This window comes from Corvus moneduloides, chromosome Z (assembly GCF_009650955.1).
Source record: "Corvus moneduloides isolate bCorMon1 chromosome Z, bCorMon1.pri, whole genome shotgun sequence".
Lineage (NCBI taxonomy): Eukaryota > Metazoa > Chordata > Aves > Passeriformes > Corvidae > Corvus > Corvus moneduloides.
The window spans coordinates 3,491,550-3,509,112 of NC_045511.1; the positions used below are offsets into that span (position 1 = coordinate 3,491,550).

The window sequence follows — 17,563 nt, forward strand, 5'->3', positions numbered from 1 at the left end:
CTGCGAACCGCGCCCGCGCACAGCGACAGCATAGGGGCGGCACGGGGGGCGGTGGCGAAGGAGGGGGAGGAGGAGGAGGAGGAGAAAAGGAGGAGAAAAGACCGGAGGAGGAAGGACAGGCGGCAGAGAAGAGGAGGAGGCAGGAGAGGAGGGAGAACTGGCTTTGCTCCCGCGTCGCTCTCTCGCCGCCCGCGGGCGCAGCGCTCAGCCCCGCTCCGCCGCGGTCCTGCGCATCCGCTTCCGCCGCCTCCTCACGCCCCCGCGTCGCTGGTGGCAGCACGGACTCGCCGCATCTCGCACGGTAAGGGCGATGCCCCCTCCCCTGGGCGAGCGCAGCTCTGCGGGGATGATGGGGAGGCTGCGCGCTGCCTCCCCGCAGTCCCCGGTCCGCGGAGCTCGGGGGCGGTGGGGCGGATCGGGCCCCGGGCGGTGTGGCCGCGGTCCGTGCGGTGCCGGGAGGGGCCCGCGCCGCGGGTGGTGCAGAGTTGTCCTTGGGGCCCGAGCGAGTGGACCCGGGCCTGGGAGGGACCGGCAGGTGGGCGTGGGGAGGGAGGGCGGCCCGGCCGGTGGGTCCCATGCTGTTCCTCATGAGAGGCGGATAGGGGACCCCAGTGCTCGCGTCTGTGCATCCCCCGCCAGTGGGACCCGCTCCGTCCCTCGTGGGGGGCGGATAGAGGACCCCGGTGTCCCCGGCTGTGCATCCCCGGCCGGTGGGACCCGCTCCGTCCCTCCTGGGGGGCGGATAGAGGACCCCGGTGTCCCCGGCTGTGCATCCCCGGCCGGTGGGACCCGCTCCGTCCCTCGTGGGGGGCGGACAGAGGACCCCGGTGTCCCCGGCTGTGCATCCCCGGCCGGTGGCGTTCCCGGCTTTCCTCGTCTCCGCGATTGGATTTGCCTGGTGTGGGTTTGGCCGCACACCGGTTTGCTCGAGGGTTGTGGAGAGAAAATAACGTAGCGAGAGCTGGTCCTGATCTTGCCACTCATGCTGTGTTTTAAACCTGCTTTGCTTGGAGAACTGGATAAGGTTGTGCCCTTTTAAATCAAAATGGTTTAACGAAAAACAACTTAGAAAGTTGTAACTAAAATTGTCCTCCAAGTTATGTAACTTCCAGTTGATGCTGAATGGAAATCAGACTGAGCCAGTAGTGTCACTAATCACAAGTATGCACTGAGGTCACAGTGTTCCATTTCTTTGTCCAAAGTGACAATAAACTGCTCAGAGCAGCCTGTCACACCATAGAACACCTTTTATGAAAGGATAACAGTGTGTCACACCATAGAACACCTTTTATGAAATGGTAACACCGTGTCACACCATAGAACACCTTTTATTAAAGGATAATAAAGTGTTACACCAGAGAACATCTTTTATGAAAGGATAACACCATGTGTGTCACAGCGTAGAACATCTTTTATCAAAGGATAACACTGTATGTGTCACACCATGGAACATCTATTGAAGGATAACACCACAGACCATCTTTTATTGAGGGATAACACCATGTGTGTCACACCGTAGAACATCTTTTATCAAAGGATAACACTGTGTGTGTCACACCATAGAACATCTATTGAAGGATAACGCCACAGAACATCTTTTATCAAAGGATAACACCATATCAGACCATAGAACATCTTCTATCAAAGGATAACACCATGTCATATCATAAAACAACTTGTACTGAAGTGTGTTTCTTTATGTCATTACAGTTATACAGTAGCTTTTTAATTGATTTTGACTTAAGCATGTGCTCCTTGCAATATGTCTTAGAAATAAAGTGCAAACCATTAAAAAAGCCCTATAAATGACAAATAAGTTGCTAATTATTTCAGCCTTGGTGAACTTTCCTCCAGGAATGAATTGGAGCAAATATGTGGGTTTTTTGATAGTTAGAAGAGATGATTGTAGCAGTTTCCCCTAATCCATGCAATTTCACCACTTTTTTCAAGGTATCGTGCTACTGGGCTTTCTGGTGAATGATAAGGTTTTATGTATTATGTATACTTCTTACTGAGGTTACTAGGAAGTTGCAATACTGTAGGAATTAATTTTTCTGAAGTAAGAGATTCTGTTGTTTTTAAGACATAACAGAAAATCAATTTCAACATGTCATCAGTCAAGCGCTTGGTTTATGCAGTCATCCATTTCTTGAGAGAGCAGAGTCAGATGGATACTTTCACTCCAGATGAACAAGAAAGCTTGGAAGGTAAGCAACAAAGGTGCTTTCATATGTATTTATTTATATGTATATATACATATATATGTGTGTTTGTATGTGTATATGTATATAATACCTACACAGGTGTTAAATTCTTTATGTATGACAGAAGGTAACTGGAGTGACGTAAATGAAACTGCCACCAAATATTATCTGCAAATAAGATCATGATCTTAATGTTTCTGAGATTATTAATTTAGAGACGTCTGTCATTTAAAAAGTATTATAAAGCTACAAATGTGTAGTGCCTTAATTTGAGCAACAGGTACTTTAAATCACATCAGTGGCAGAGTTCTTCCCCAGCCTGAACCTATGATTCTAAGTTAAGCAGTGCTATAATGCAGACACTGGTAATGACTTGTGTATGTGTCCCACAAATTTCTGCTGCTTCTTTCTCTCTTTTATGTTTGGTTTCTTTCTGCATTTCATATCTGTTACTAGCTCTGCTGGTTACAGAGGAAGTAAAACAGTTACTATATTGGTTTTCGTTTATGAGAAGAACTGTTTCCTACTTGCAAGGATTCTATGTTACTCGTGAGGGAAAAGACATCCTAAGAATACGGAAAATAAGATAAATGCTTTGCATTTCTTTTTCACTTCAGTACTGGCTCCAAAGAGTATGTGGTAGTGAATATTTTCAGTATGGTATAGCTTCTATTATACATCCAAGTTCATCTGTCTGTAGACATAGCTACAGACAGATAAATAGATTGTCTTTGTAACCTCGTAGTATTTGATGTTTTCCTTCATACTGCTCTTATTCCTTTTCCCTAATTCCTGGAGACTTCATGCCAGGTGGTATCAGAATGTGGAATTGAGAGAAGAATAAAGTTTTAATACTGCAGTAAGTTTTTCATAGCATCTTTTAAAAAGATCTTTCTACTGTTTCAAGCAGTCTTTGATTCTGACCATCTGCCAGAGGAGGAATTTGGAGAGAGAAGTCTAGGACCAGCAGTGCAGTTGATCACTGAGTTCTGTGAGATCTTAAGCATGGAGAGACTTTGCTGAGATGCAAAGCAACTCCTGTTTCTCAGAGGCATAAATTAAAAGATAAATTTGGAGTGTGCTTCCTTCTATTATCTGTTGGTTATCCAGTGTAGTTACTCACCAAAGTAAACAAGAAAGAAAGCTTTGTGTCATTATATTCAAAGGATAGTCCCAAAGGAATAAAAGCCAAAATATTTGGTTTTACGTCAGAATCTGGAGCATTTTGTACATTTGAAAAGCGGCAGCCACCAACAAATTTAACCTGTGTCAGATTATGATGATGTTCATCTGATGAAAGAAAACAATGCTTTTGGAAATCATATATAATGAGAGATGAAGAGATTTACTTTTGGTTTTGTAATGAAACTGTTAAACATTGGGTAATGGTTGAAAATTTACCTGGTAACATGTCTTGGAGCAGCCTTAGCCAATGTGTATAGGAAAGAATGAATTTTAAGGTTCAGTTTTCCAAATAAAAAATATTACAAAACCTCAGTTGTGCTTAAATGCTAATGCAAAATTTACCATTTTAATACAGATCTGAAATCCTAATTTTAGATCTCTGCTCTGCCACAAGCATGGGACCATATGCTATGTGTTAGAGGATAAGAGGCGGGCATTCTGAAAAAGAGCCTCATTTTAGTTGTGCAAAATATCTTTGGTGCATGTAGAGTAGCAATAGCCCAAGTCTTACTCACTGAAGTGTTTAATGTTAGGTGGAGACATAAAGGATGAAAAGAATTGACTGGTACTTTTTGTTGGTACCTTATGTGCCTATTTGGTATCTGTGAAAAGATAAAACACTGTATGATTGACTGTGCCAAGAAGTAATTCAAACAGTTCCCTTTTCCCATAAAATAACAAAAGACATAGAACATTACAAAAAAAATTGAGCCTTTATAAAACGCAAGTCTAGGATGTATTCATACTTGATGATAACCTGCATTCTGCATGTTTGAATTATATAGTAATGTCAATGAGAGTGTAAATTTCCTTTAGGAATTTTGTATTTGCTTGATGAATAAAAATGCCTTATTTTGAGAAAGAAGAGTAACTGGAAGGTATACCAGAGAAATATATTCCCTTAGCTTCCAGAGCAGTGTTACAGGTCCCCAGTGGTTAGTGCTCAACTCTTTTGTATGAACTACATACAAAAGAGAAGATCCCTTCTTCCAAGTTGTATTTTAGACTGTGTTTAAATTGCAGTTATTTCTCTTTCCTGTTTACAGGGTGGGGTTTTTTTCTCTCTGTCGCTCTCTTTCTATCTTCTTTTCTCTAGCACCTGTTTCTGTGGGATTAAAGGAAAAACTCTCTACAACATGCACAAGGCTGTGATTTTCTTCTTATTTCTATGATTGATGTACTACAACTAATTTCTCTAAGGCAGTGTTTCCAAAACAGGAAGGCAGTGGATGCATGTAATACTTGACTTGGGTAAGGTTATGTGTAACATGAAGCAAGATGATAGCAAGTACTAAGGAGGCCTCAGCAGCCCAATTAATGCTCATTATTCAGTGATCAATAGTCTGCGTGTTGGCTGTGATGCTTTTGTGTTGCTTGGTGATGCAAACTTGTGTTTGGAGAGCAAAAAATCATGGAGCTATGTGGCACTGGGGATACAGAGCTGTGCTCCAGCATAGCCCAGGTGCCAGTATTGTCAGATAGTGGGTGTTTGTGTGAGCCCCAGCTGTTCCAACAGGGAGGTGGGCATCTGTACTGGTTTGCAAGGTGGTCCCTTGAAGCTTCAGCCACCACCTAGGTGGATCATGGTAGAGCTAATTGGGAGAAGAGATAACTTTGGCCTTTGAAATCAGACATAGGAAAAATCTTAGATGAATAGCTGACATGGTGCATCAAGTCTCTCCCCAATAATACTGAGCTTGCAGCATTTGACAGTGCCTCACTTTGATAAATGGGATAGCAAGGTGCTGGCAGTCTGGCCTTCTGCAAAGTTTTTCAGGCAAAAAACAAGTTTCCACTCCTTTGAGTTTACTGGAGTCAGGTTTTCATGTAGCATTAAAACAGGGTAGTTGCTGATCTTGTCACAACTTATTACATCTTCTGATTTGAAAATGTTTCTGTTTTGTCAGTGTTTATTTCTATGTGGGTTTCTGTTGTTGGCTTGCATTTAGCCAGTGGTTATTTTAACCTATTCATTCATCCTATAAAAGGTCCTAATTTTATCTGTGATAGATAGCAGGATTATATATTCCATTTTCCATTTAAAGGAGAAATATGGGAATTCACTGCACCAACTAATTATTTGATGAAAATGCTGAGTAGTAACAATGTTCTAGTCAGAATTACTTTGTGTACACGTAATGTGCACTGCTGCATTTTGCAAAACTCTTCTATATCATCAGTGTCATAGATTTGATGCCTTGAGAAAGATAAGGGATGGGGCTGTATTTTAAATTTATGCAAAACTACAAATGAGGTGAGGCATTCAGAAAAGGGAATGTCTTTAGTTAAACTGGCAGGGAACATTAGTATGTAAACTATTGCAAGTGGCTTCCTGTTAAGTCATATAAGGAAAAAAGATGTGTAATTCCAATTTTATAATCAGCTTGGTAATAAGTACTATTAATATATATAATTCAAAATTCAGTTTAATCTGTGTTTACAAGAATTAAGTTTTTCACGTAGCAGGGGACAAAAGAGTTTAACCCAAATCCCTCAGTGCTCTTACTGGGTCATTTAGAACCTGGTAAATTGATTTATAGATTATAGGAGCAACTTGTCTGCATATTTAGCAGTGTATTCAATTGTTACATGTTATCAACTTTTACTTTGTGTCATGCTATACTGTTTGTAAGAAATTTCTATTGTATGTTATAAATTTTTTTTTAATTACATTTTCTAGGTTTTACTATTTTACAAATCTATTTCCCCCCCTTTCCTGCCTGCTGTGACATAGATGATAAAAACTGGCCTTACTGTTGCTAACCTTCAGTAATTTTATTTTTCTAATTTTGGATCAGTGTTCAGTTTCATTGCAATGCAAGTAATTCAAATTATATTGATTAGGTTAACATTGGATTGAAGGTAAGTTTAAATACTAAGAATCTGCTTTTACTGATACTTAATTTGAATTCAGATACTGCTGGTTGTCTATAGTTTAAGTTAAAACAGCCATTTTTCTGTTCAAACTAGGGTTTACAATGATCCTTCTTTGTTCCTCCTCAGTTTTCAGTCTAAAATATTTAGATGATACATGTTAATATAAACATTGTACTAGGTTCTTAAGATTATAAGGAAAATAATTATATCATTTGCAGTAGTGTAACTGTGTGTATGTATAGGTATGTATATATACAGAATTGTATATAGTAATGGCCACTGATCTTCTTTTGTCTAAAAATATGAGCATATTTAGAACTTCAGCTAGGGATATGGCTCTACGTTTTTAGGCTTACTGTGAGTGTATTTGCATTATTGCAGGTTTTGGAGGGCCATTTAATCCTTACGCACAGAACATGTGAAGGGATACTGCAGATATTTGTTTTATAGGATAAACTTTTGTGATTAATGCAGGATTTTGTTAATAAAGTATCTTCAAATAAGTATATTTGGTTCCAAAGAAAAGATAAGTGTAATAAGTATCTTGCCTTTATTCTGTACAGTAAAGATGAGGCATTTTCTTCCAGCTGTTGTGGCACACAAATATATGCCAGCTGTGTGCTTTGAGGTGGGGTATGTGACACATGGACGTGCATAGTTGTACTAGGAGGTGTGGTGCTTTTGTTAAATCACTATAGTTTTATATTAAGAATAAAAGGCTGAAAGAATTGAAACTAAGTTTTAAATATAATGGTTAAACTATATGTGGATTGTGTATATCTTAGATCTTCTTCAGCAAGCTAATTCTGTGGGGATCAGGTAGCCTCTCTTTATTTTTTGGTATGTTCCAAAGAGCTGCTTTTACTGGCTGAATAAGGAAGTGAGTCACAGCTTTATAAATAAATCAGTGAAGTTATGCTTCTATTGAGAAACTGGTGACTTATATGGTTAATTTTTTTTCCTGTAAGTTGCAATTCAGTGTCTGGAGACTGTGTTTAAGATTACCCTGGAAGATACTCATCTTGCATCCTCACAGCATTTGATAGAAATGTTCACTAATTCTATTCAAAAGGTAAGAATTTACTTTAGATTCTAGAGTTACTCTGCCAATATGTGCTAAGGTTTCATATTGTATACACAATATTAAAGAGCTGTGTAGGTCAAAATGATGTGAAAACTTAAGGAAAATATGAAAAAAGCTAAATTTCCATAAAAGCTAGCATAATGAGAATCTTTGGGGGCAGTGGGAGGAATTAATTTCAGCTAGACAAGGAAAATTCTATATAGAAAATTACTGAAGAGTGGATGCCTCATTCTCACTTTAAGTTTTTTATTCTTCATTTAAGCATTTTGCAATTCCCAGAGTTAAATGCCTGATGTGCCTGAGGTCATTCATAGTTTGCTGATGCTTCTCAGTTCTTTCTGAAAGTTTTTGATAAAATCAGGGCTTATATATTAAAGGAAAAAATCTTGGGTTTTTTTTCCATACAGAATGACATGCTGCCTCTCTCACGTTCTTTACCAGAGGGCGTTGTAAAGGCTGACCAACTGAAGGATGAAGGTTTGTAATAAAAGTAAAAATAACTTGTCTTACGCTCTTATTACATTTTTGCATTATTGTGGGTAGTGATAGTATAGCAGCTGGGTACCAAGCACCCCACAAAAAACTTCAGTTTATACATTCTCTGGTGACTGCTATGTCATAAGAGGGCTAGGTGGTTTGTTCCATCCAGGAGCAAAGAAAAAAATGTTTATTCTCTTCCTGTCTCTAGAGGTTGCTTAAAATCTAAGGGATAACATGTAAAGGTGGAAACATTCCTAGGTAGCAGAAGCTTTAAAGAACAAACAGCTGTTGTTTGGCTGTTTGTACATGGAATTGTTATACAAGTTTCAACTTTTATTGAAATGGTTATATGATGTCAAACATTTGTAAAAAACTGACCCAGCAGAAGCCAATGGAAAAATTCTTGTGAACTTACTGGGGTTAATATTTCACATATGTGGAATTATTTGTGTGCTTTATAAAAATTGCAGACAAGCCAGTTGTTTATTTTCCCTTTGGCAGCTGTTATTGCTGTTCTGTAAGGAAAAGCAGCTGTACCATAGAAGTCACTAATGCTTCCTAACAAGCAAGCCATATATTTCCCCTCAAAAAGAAGGGGAGGGGAATGGAAAAAAGCATGTAGCACTGATGACTGTTACAAATTGTTATGGATTGATGCCTTATGAATTACATTGTTTATGACCTGTTAGATTTTCAGATAGTTGAGTTTTATAGGAAAAATAAGTAAACTTCTACTTGCAAGGCAAATGTAATCGTCTTAAAATTTCCATAATAATGTGGAAAAAGTCCTACTGTTTTTCAAAATGAGTTCCATGTCTTGCTTGTCTTAAAATTGATCATCTGTAATCATAAATGCAGCCCACTACTGGCTCTGAAAGTAAGCTTTCCTAATTGTTGGAGTTGCTCATTAGCTCTTTAATTCTGAGGATGAGAGCTCAAACATGGTTAGGTCACAGGTGAAAATTTGTTAGTCAGTTGTAACCTACCTGCTGTGCGTGCTGGCTTTTCATTGTGCTGTTACTGCCAACTCATGGAAAGTGAAGAATACCTCTAGGTCTCAGTATGGTTATTGAACTGTAGGAATAGCCAGCACTTTGCAGGTGTGGGTGTCACAGCTGTTTTAAATCTGTGACTTCAGTCTTGCTATCTTTTATCCCACAAGAGTTTGTGAAATAGCACACACTAATTTCATTTTCTCAGTCTGTGTGTTAGTCTTCATGTGGTTTTACCAAAGTAATTCCACAGCTCTACTGAAAAAAATTGAAAGGGTCTAAACTTTAACAAAGGACCATTTCAAATGTCAGCTGTCAGGGGCATTAGTAAGCAGTTTTGAACTGCTTGAGATGCCTCTGGTAATTTCCTATAATAAAATTAAAACCTAGTGTCCTGCTTTCTTTGTTGTTTTGATCCTTCACATACTCACACACATATAATCCATCACCACTATCATGCTTTTCAGTTATGAGTATTTACTAGCCCAAGTTAGGAAATAAATTGGGTAACTTGGGGAAGTCTACTTGACCTGTATCTTCTTTAATATCTATTCTATAAATTCTGTAACTGTGATTTCCTCATTTCTATCTGTATGTCCTTACCAATGGAATAACTTCCGTCACCTTTGTGGCCACCAGCCTGCTCCTCCTATGGTCTCAAACCAGCGCTAATATTTGTAGAAATTGGCTAATGAATGGCAAAACAAAATCAAGGAGCTGAATTTTATTTCTTGGTCCTTATAGAACCAGGAAGTAATATACCCTTCAGACTACTAAATACTTGAATTCACTTGCCTAACCTTGTATATCACTTGACACTTTGGCTTAGTATAAGAGCACAGATTATGTGCAGGTTTCTATAGTGTAATGGTGGCCTGATCATAAAAAGATCTGTCTTTTATTACCACAGTATAATTATAACAATAGGTAGTATTCTCAGTATAGAGGACACACATTCAAAAGTATAATTTTTTATAATAAATAATAAAAATTGTGTATTATACACAATATAAAAATAAAATAATAAAAAATTGTGTAATTTTTTTCGTCTTAAGGATTTTTTATGATACTAAGAATAGTTGCTTTTCCATATCTCAGCAAAATTAGTAGATCTAGCTATTTTTCTGTTTTCCTTTAGCAAGGTTGCAGCTGGAGAGAGAGATAACAAGAAGGGTATGCACTGATACTATCTCCAACTTAGCCTTGCACCCTGGATCATCTTCAGACCAGTATCAGAAATTCTAACATTGACAGTCATTGATGGAATTTTTGTTTTAAAGGAACACTGACTGCTGCAATCTTGCTGAGTGCAGCTAACTTGCAAGGCTATTTTGTCTGACAACATAATTCAGTGTACAGATCTTTACCTTAGAACAAAGGAAAGCTGCATAGACAGTGGGCCTCTAGAAACAAGAAAGATAGTTACGTTCTCTGTGTATTTTGAAGGTATACATGCAAGTACAGTTTGCTTGACTTCTCACTGGAAAGGATTGCTGACTGTAATTGCAGTCTAGTATAGCACTATTAAGACGATGTGATTTTGTACTACTTTGATGATATTTTGTTACTTAAATCTGGTTTTGTTCATTAAGCTCTCCGTGCTCACAAATAAATGCAAGTATAGTTGTTTCATTTAGTGTAAGCACAGAGGACTTGCTCCACAGTCTTGCTTTCTGTCAAACTGTTGTGCTGAGTGAACTTTTCTAGCCTTTGCTTACGCAGTTACCTACATCAGTAATAACTTATTGACCTATCCCTTGACTTGTTTATTTTAGGAGAAGGTTAAAATATTTGGCCAAAGTACAAGAAGTCAGTGGAAGTCTATAATTTTCCTGACAATTTCTTAGTGTTTCTAGGAAGTCAAGGCTTCTGTAGGATCTAGCTGGCCAAAAATTGATAGTATCAGGGCCACAGACAAGTTTGGGCACTCTGAACTAGGGTTTTTTACTACTGTGTCATCAGAACTACCAGGATTGCCTTGTGTTGGGGACAAAAGAATGTGTAAGGTGTCTTTTGCTTTGAAAGATCTTAGTCCAGAATTTTCTGTCCATAGAGAAGTTACATAAATGTTTCTGGGGTTTTTTCCACTGGACGTAAAACATATGAAATGTTAAAATTTGTTAGAGAGTAGAAGTTCTAAGCTTCCTTGGTGAGAAATTTTACTTCTGAATCCTTTTAGATTGCTTATGCTATACATTTCATTATCTTAATGAATTAATTATGTAGTATCACAAAAATGCAGCTTATGTGCTTAGTTTTACTTCTGTTTGATTTTTTTGTGTTATGTAGATAGTTACAAGGAAGTTGTTGGGACATATAAGAAAATGAGATAAAAAAATTAACATACTGGGCTTGCAAAGATAGTTAAGACTGATGAATCCATACTAGAGTGGAACTGCAATTACAATGACACTTCTCAGTGAAGTGATCTTTGCTTAACAGCAGAAACTAGCTGGAAAGTCTGAAATACCAAGATGAGAAGAGGAAGGTTTCTATGATGTACTGCAATGTACATAATAAACTTCAGAGACATAGTAGATATTTTTATTTGCATTATTCCATGACATTTCTGTTTAAAAGAATGTATCTCAAGAAAGTGCAGTCATAAGTCACTTATATAGATGCTGTAAGGTAGCTGCTCTATTTCTTTCATAAAGAGCTCTCATCTAACTACATACTGTGTCATCTAACTACTTAAGAGCTTTTTATTATTTATTTCAGGTAATAATCATATGAAGGAAGAAAATTATGGTGCTGCAGTGGATTGTTACACTAAGGCTATAGAACTGGATCCAAACAATGCAGTCTATTACTGCAACAGGTAAAACCAAAATGATACACACCTTTCATTCCTGGACTTTAACAGTATTTTAAAGATAAATTGTGTTGCAGGTCAAAGTAACACAAGGCTAGAAACCCCACTATTCAGAAATCTATTGTTAGATTTGTAAAATTTGAGTGAAAGTGAGGTCATTCAGCATATCTGTATGAGTTAAAGGTGTGACATGGGCTTTAAAATTACTTACAACTCCTCAGACCGGGTACTGTGTGTCAGGTTGTCTATATGAAATCATAACATAGGCTGTGATTTCCAGCCTGCTGAGAGTAGTAAAAGCCTTTTTCTCTGGTGTTCCAGTGACTCAGCTGCTCTCTCTATCTCCCGTAGTACTAGCTATCTCTGGCAAAAAAAAAATCATCAATGTGGGAATACCATTTTGGAGATTTCAAGCGTTTTGTAAATACTCAGTATTTTTATGTGTGACCTGTTGAAAAATAACAGTGCTGCTGTTACAGCTTTGTTATCTAATCTGTTCTTTACCATCATGAAGACATAGTGATTTGGCATCAGATAATCTTGGAAGGGCATGTTAACCTAGTCACAGTTGTCCGCTCTTGTGGAACACTGCCTGGATGACCGGCCCAAGAGCAAAGGCAGTCTTGACTGTGGGCCTTACTGGAATGAGCCTGCCTCTAGAGTGCCTCCATTATTAATTTAAGGATATAGGATATATTAACTGCTGTCAATCTGGCCTTGTGGCACTGTACCCACTGGATTATGCTATTTTTGGAGCTCTGCATCCATTGCTTTAGAGTCTAGTTTGTGATAAATACAAATGAAAGATTCAGTGTTTAAAGCCAAGTATAAAGGAAATATGCACTTTGCTAACATTTTACATATTTAAGATGGCAGTTCAAAGTGTAAATCATCTATATTCCTTGTGAAAACTGATCACATGAGTAACTTTAGGTATAAAGTGGAAATATCAGACCAGATTCAAAAGCTTCCCAAAATCACTGGAAGTTTCCTCGGTAGAAGGGGCTTAAATGTCAAAGGTGTAATTAGCAAGAGCAGAAATAATTTTTGTGTTGCATCATCACATACCACATTTGTGAGAACCAAATGTCTTGATGTCAGTTAGTACAGTATTGTATGTAATTATTTAAAAGAAAACAGGAGTTGTTTGGAGTTTTGTGGATGATAGGGTGTTTGAATAAGTACACCTTATTCTTATCTTAAGCTTGTTTAGGAGCCACGGGGACATACTGCGTTCAGTCGGATTGTTTTGTATTCACAGCAGTGCAAAAAAGAGAGGGCTGATATGCTCTCAGAATTTTAACTGGTCATATAAATCTTCTTGTGAACATGGAAAAACATTTTCTGTTCAAACACATGCAAGAACAAGCATTGCCCCCAGCTTTTATGTATAAATCTTCACTGGCATCTGTGGAGTTGGACAACTGTTAAACAGCCTAAAATACATAAGTAGTCCCATTCAGAAGACATTTTAATCAAAGTCAGAAAAACTCAGGCAATTTGGAGGTAATCACAGGAGAAAGGATTCTTAATAAAAAAGAGAAATGCTTTATGCAATGAAAACATTGTAATGTCTACTATTTCTTTTAACCAAGGAAGAATAAGTTAGAGTGGTTTGAGACCTTTCAAACTGGTGAAGTTTTGATTTACTGTGTTTCAATGTCCTTTTTAATTTGGCTAAGTCTTTACTCTTATTGTATTAATATCTGCAACATTTAATATTTCTCCAATATAGAGATGCAATTGTAATTTAGTAATTCAGAGGTTATTGAGAAATGTTCTCATGCTTTACCTACAAGCATGAGTTGACTTTTAAAAAACTGAGCAGGGAGAATCACAGCATTCCTCTGAATGGCTGTGAAACGATACTTCTTGCTGGGAAACACCAATTGTATAAAATATTTCCCCATTAACAATGATTTTATATAAACTACTACTTGACAGTTTCATTTCTTGTAATAGGTTTTATGATTTATTTTGTGCACAGTCATATGCTAGATCTTAGACAGTTCCTTAGAATTATTTGTCCTTTGTGTCCTCAGAGATGTGCATGTTCTCCAAAACCGAAGCCCAGCAATGCACCTATGCATGTACTTAACCCATAACATTTGCTTGTCCTACTTCATTAAAGAAAGTGAAGCATTGCCTAAATAGCGAATGAAAAGTCACCAAGATTAAATAAGTCACAAACATGTGAATATCTAAGCTTGGGGTTTGGTTGGTTTTTTTGGTTTTGTTTTGGGGTTTTTTTTGGTTTGGTTTGTGGGTTGGTTGGTTGGGTTTTTTGACAAAGCTCTCATTTCCTTACCATCTTTCTCTTAGGGCTGCTGCTCAAAGTAAGCTCAACAACTTCAGGGAAGCAATAAAGGACTGTGAGAGTGCCATAGCAATAGATCCAAAGTACAGCAAAGCATATGGAAGAATGGGGTAAGCTAATAGAAATCTGAGTAAACACTGAAGACCCATGTGTACATCACCATAGATTTTCTGAAATATGTGGAGCCAGCTTGTTTTATTCAGCTGATATTCTTGTTCTGAAAGTGTAGGAATTTTCTGAAGATGACCCTGTCTCTGAAAGGAGAACCTTTGCATTGATCCTGAGATAAAAATCCATTATGCTGAAACTTGTACATCCAGTATCTTAAAATTATTAGTAATATTTTATATAAAAATGTGTAAAGACAACAATATAATTACCAAGGATCTTCTATGTTCAAATTTTAATACAGTAATTATTATATATAAAAGTACATGGTTTTTAATTTATAAAAATAAATAATGTATTTGTAGGTCCAATTTCTTAACATTGCATTATTCATATTAAGAGTACCTTTGCCCTACGTAGCCATGCAAGTTTCTAAATAATGTCTTGGGTCAAAAGAACTGGAAAAAAACACTTAGAGCTTATGCAAAAAGTCACACATGCTGAATCCAGCTTGTGCTCTTAAAATACAGACTAAGTCTCACTTGATGATACCAAGGAGTTTTTAATTAAACTTGCATATATGTGAGACAGATGATGCAAGATGAGTTCTTGAGGCATCCCCTTTTCTGCAAAAACAAGTGCTTACACTAAGCAGTAGTACCACAATAGCAAAACCTGTTTTAATTAAGGTCAAGCTGAAAATCAGTTGTGAGATACTGTTTTACTTAGAACAGAAGATGTATCATTAGCTTTTGATGATCATTTATGTTCTAACCAGGATTTCTTTATTTCGCATTAGGTTGGCTCTGACCTCAGTGAATAAATACAAAGAAGCGGTTACCAGTTATCAAAAAGCACTGGATCTTGATCCAGAGAATGACTCTTACAAGTCAAATTTGAAAATAGCAGAACAGAAACTAAGAGATGTGTCCAGTCCTGTAAGTTTGCTCTGTATCTATTTCTTTACGATAGTTTTAACTGGGATTTTGTAGGAAACTTAGCTTCAATTGCAATTTGTTTGTAGACTGGAACTGGACTGAGTTTTGACATGGCAAGCTTGATAAACAATCCTGCCTTCATTAGTATGGTGAGTATATTTCAAGGTTTTAAAAACTGAACTTTTAAGAACAACTGTTGTTCAATAACACAAGCAATTTTAATTATTATTATTATTATTATAGCAATGGTTTTATTACACTGAATTGCAACTTTCCTACATCATTTTACACTCAAAACAAGAAGTGAAGCATGTATCTCCAATAATGCCTGTCTTATTTCCAGTTGATTCTCTGTTACTTATAGAAAACAACACACATAGATTAGCTATGCTGTTTTTATGTATGGTATGACAGTAAAGGTCTTGTCAACAGCATGATGAAAATTTCTTCAATTCTCCACAGAGCAGTTAACAATGATACAAGGACTAAAGTAACTCTCCTTTGGAAGAACTACCCAAGAGACCTTTCTGTTCTTACTCTTTCAAATTATCCCCAATAACCTTAAGAGTTCAAAAATTAATATAAATAGTGCATTATTATAGTGCATTCTTTTATGTTCAATACAATAACAAATTGTGTATTTCTCCCTCAGTATTCTTTTTTTTCCTGCATGGCTTTCTCAGCTAAATGGAATTAATTAACTTTGTAGAATGGAATTTGGAGAAAAAGAAATGAAAAAAAACCCCATAAAAACAAACCCCAAACTTATTTTCTTTAAGAAAGCAGTTAAAACTGTACATGCCTTTTGGTATTGCAATAGCACATTTCAGCCAGTGCTTTTGTGTGGAAGTGCGCTGCAGTCAAAAGAGATCCATACATCTGGTTTGATAACATGGTCCAAATAATAGAGACAGTAGGCTAGGAAAGAGGGAGCAAGTTCTCTGATGGCACTCATGATTAAATAGCACTGGAACTGTGTACCACTTCACTGGCCACATGACGTACTCAAGATAACCTGTGTCTGTTCAGAATCAATGATGTATGGACCTGCCTTTTGGGAAAGGATCGTTTTGCATTGTTTCCAGAAGATGCCTGGTCAAGTAGATAGAACAGAGGGCATTTATCCAGGAATAAATGAGTTATTTTCCCAAGGTGTAGTTACTTGTTTTGTTGTTAAAGTGAAAAAATTGCCTCACTGGCTGACCTTGAGAAAATTGCTTGTAGCCTCCATTTTGGGCCCCTAAACTAAATAAGGCTTATTACTGATGGAAGAAACTAACTCTGTATTAAAGACAGAACTGACGTCCATGTGACATTTTATAACTAACTATTAACTAGAGAAAAAAGTTGATTTACCTTTGAGTTATCTATATATGGTGATATATTGATCAATAGAATGAATATTGGATATATCTGATTTTTGTAATACCTTTAATAAGAGAGTTAAGAACCACATACTGTGTTTTGTCTACTGGTGGTGTATTCATACAGAGACTGATTTCTGTAGGAATTACATTACTAATGTTGAAAAATCACATGGTTTTTTCTATAGTATCAGTCCATAGACACCCTCACACTATGGTAAATTCAATGTAATTTTAGAGGTATCTTAATGAATGAGAAATTTAAATAGCCTCATGCTTACTACAAAATAAGAAGATATGCACTTACCAGAGAAGATATGCGTTACCACAAAACCATGCTACAAAGTAAGTCCACATTCCGGTTTACTCCGAAATATTTTGTGGCCATAATCTTAACTGTTAATGCCTGGTACTAATAACAGTTGCAAAACTAATTTATCCAGGCTGAGAAGCAACAAAATACAGACTTTTGTCCAAAAAGTCCAGTAGAAAACATTTGTCCTTGCAATTCTTGAATGTTTTGTTTTGTTTTCTGGTACTGGGTTTTTTATGTTCAATGGCTCGTCATATTTTTCATGTCTGAATCTGTAACCATTATTTTTTCTTTAACACATAATAAACTTTATCAGCTTCATTTCCATTAAATACATTGCTGTATTCTTTTTGCTGTGCATGTAAACTTAATTTTGTAATAAAACAGAATACAGCATGTGGGGGTTTTCTCCCTAGTTTTTCTCAGTGATACCCAAGTAGTAAATGTTTTATAACTTCAGCTGTATGTTGTTTATTCTAGGCAGCAAGCTTAATGCAAAATCCTCAAATTCAACAACTGTAAGTATTAAAATGGGGTACCATTAAAACAAGTATCTTTAGAAGTTTGAGTTAATAAGATGTATAGTACTTATACCTATATTTTTGAAATGTAGATATATTACTGAAAATGTAATTTTAGTTTTGCTTACTGTAGAAGTGTAGTTTCTTCTCCCTGCAACTCTAGTTCCTCTCAGCAATTCAAAAAAGAACTGGGGTTTATTGCTTACAGTAAAGGTCCCTAGACACCCAATACCAACACTGTGCTAACTGTTCCAGGATGTCAGGGATGATGTCAAATGCCATTGGTGGCCCTGCTGCTGGGGTTGGTGGCCTATCAGATTTGTCCAGTCTGATCCATGCGTAAGTAATAGTTATAACTGTCACAT

At 37.2% G+C, this 17,563-nt stretch overlaps 2 protein-coding genes across 4 annotated transcripts in view; one reads left to right on the plus strand and one right to left on the minus strand.

Annotated features, from left to right (window-relative positions):
- Nucleotides 1–81, minus strand: part of NLN (neurolysin) — a 38,513-nt gene extending 38,432 nt beyond the window's left edge. Inside the window, exon 1 of the mRNA XM_032095718.1 lies at nt 1–81. Coding sequence (XP_031951609.1) covers nt 1–32 — 32 coding nt within the window. The 5' untranslated portion in view covers nt 33–81.
- Nucleotides 23–17,563, plus strand: part of SGTB (small glutamine rich tetratricopeptide repeat containing beta) — a 22,359-nt gene continuing 4,818 nt past the window's right edge. Inside the window, exons 1-10 of one of the 3 annotated variants that reach the window (XM_032095727.1) lie at nt 23–301; nt 2,084–2,207; nt 7,235–7,338; nt 7,758–7,827; nt 11,544–11,643; nt 13,960–14,064; nt 14,862–15,000; nt 15,087–15,149; nt 17,158–17,195; nt 17,454–17,537. In XM_032095727.1, the coding sequence (XP_031951618.1) occupies nt 2,108–2,207; nt 7,235–7,338; nt 7,758–7,827; nt 11,544–11,643; nt 13,960–14,064; nt 14,862–15,000; nt 15,087–15,149; nt 17,158–17,195; nt 17,454–17,537 (803 nt within the window). In that variant the 5' untranslated portion in view covers nt 23–301; nt 2,084–2,107. Of the gene's footprint in view, nt 302–2,083; nt 2,208–4,485; nt 4,641–7,234; nt 7,339–7,757; nt 7,828–11,543; nt 11,644–13,959; nt 14,065–14,861; nt 15,001–15,086; nt 15,150–17,157; nt 17,196–17,453; nt 17,538–17,563 lie in introns of those variants that run through there. The other 2 variants (XM_032095729.1, XM_032095728.1) reach the window with 2 other exon arrangements.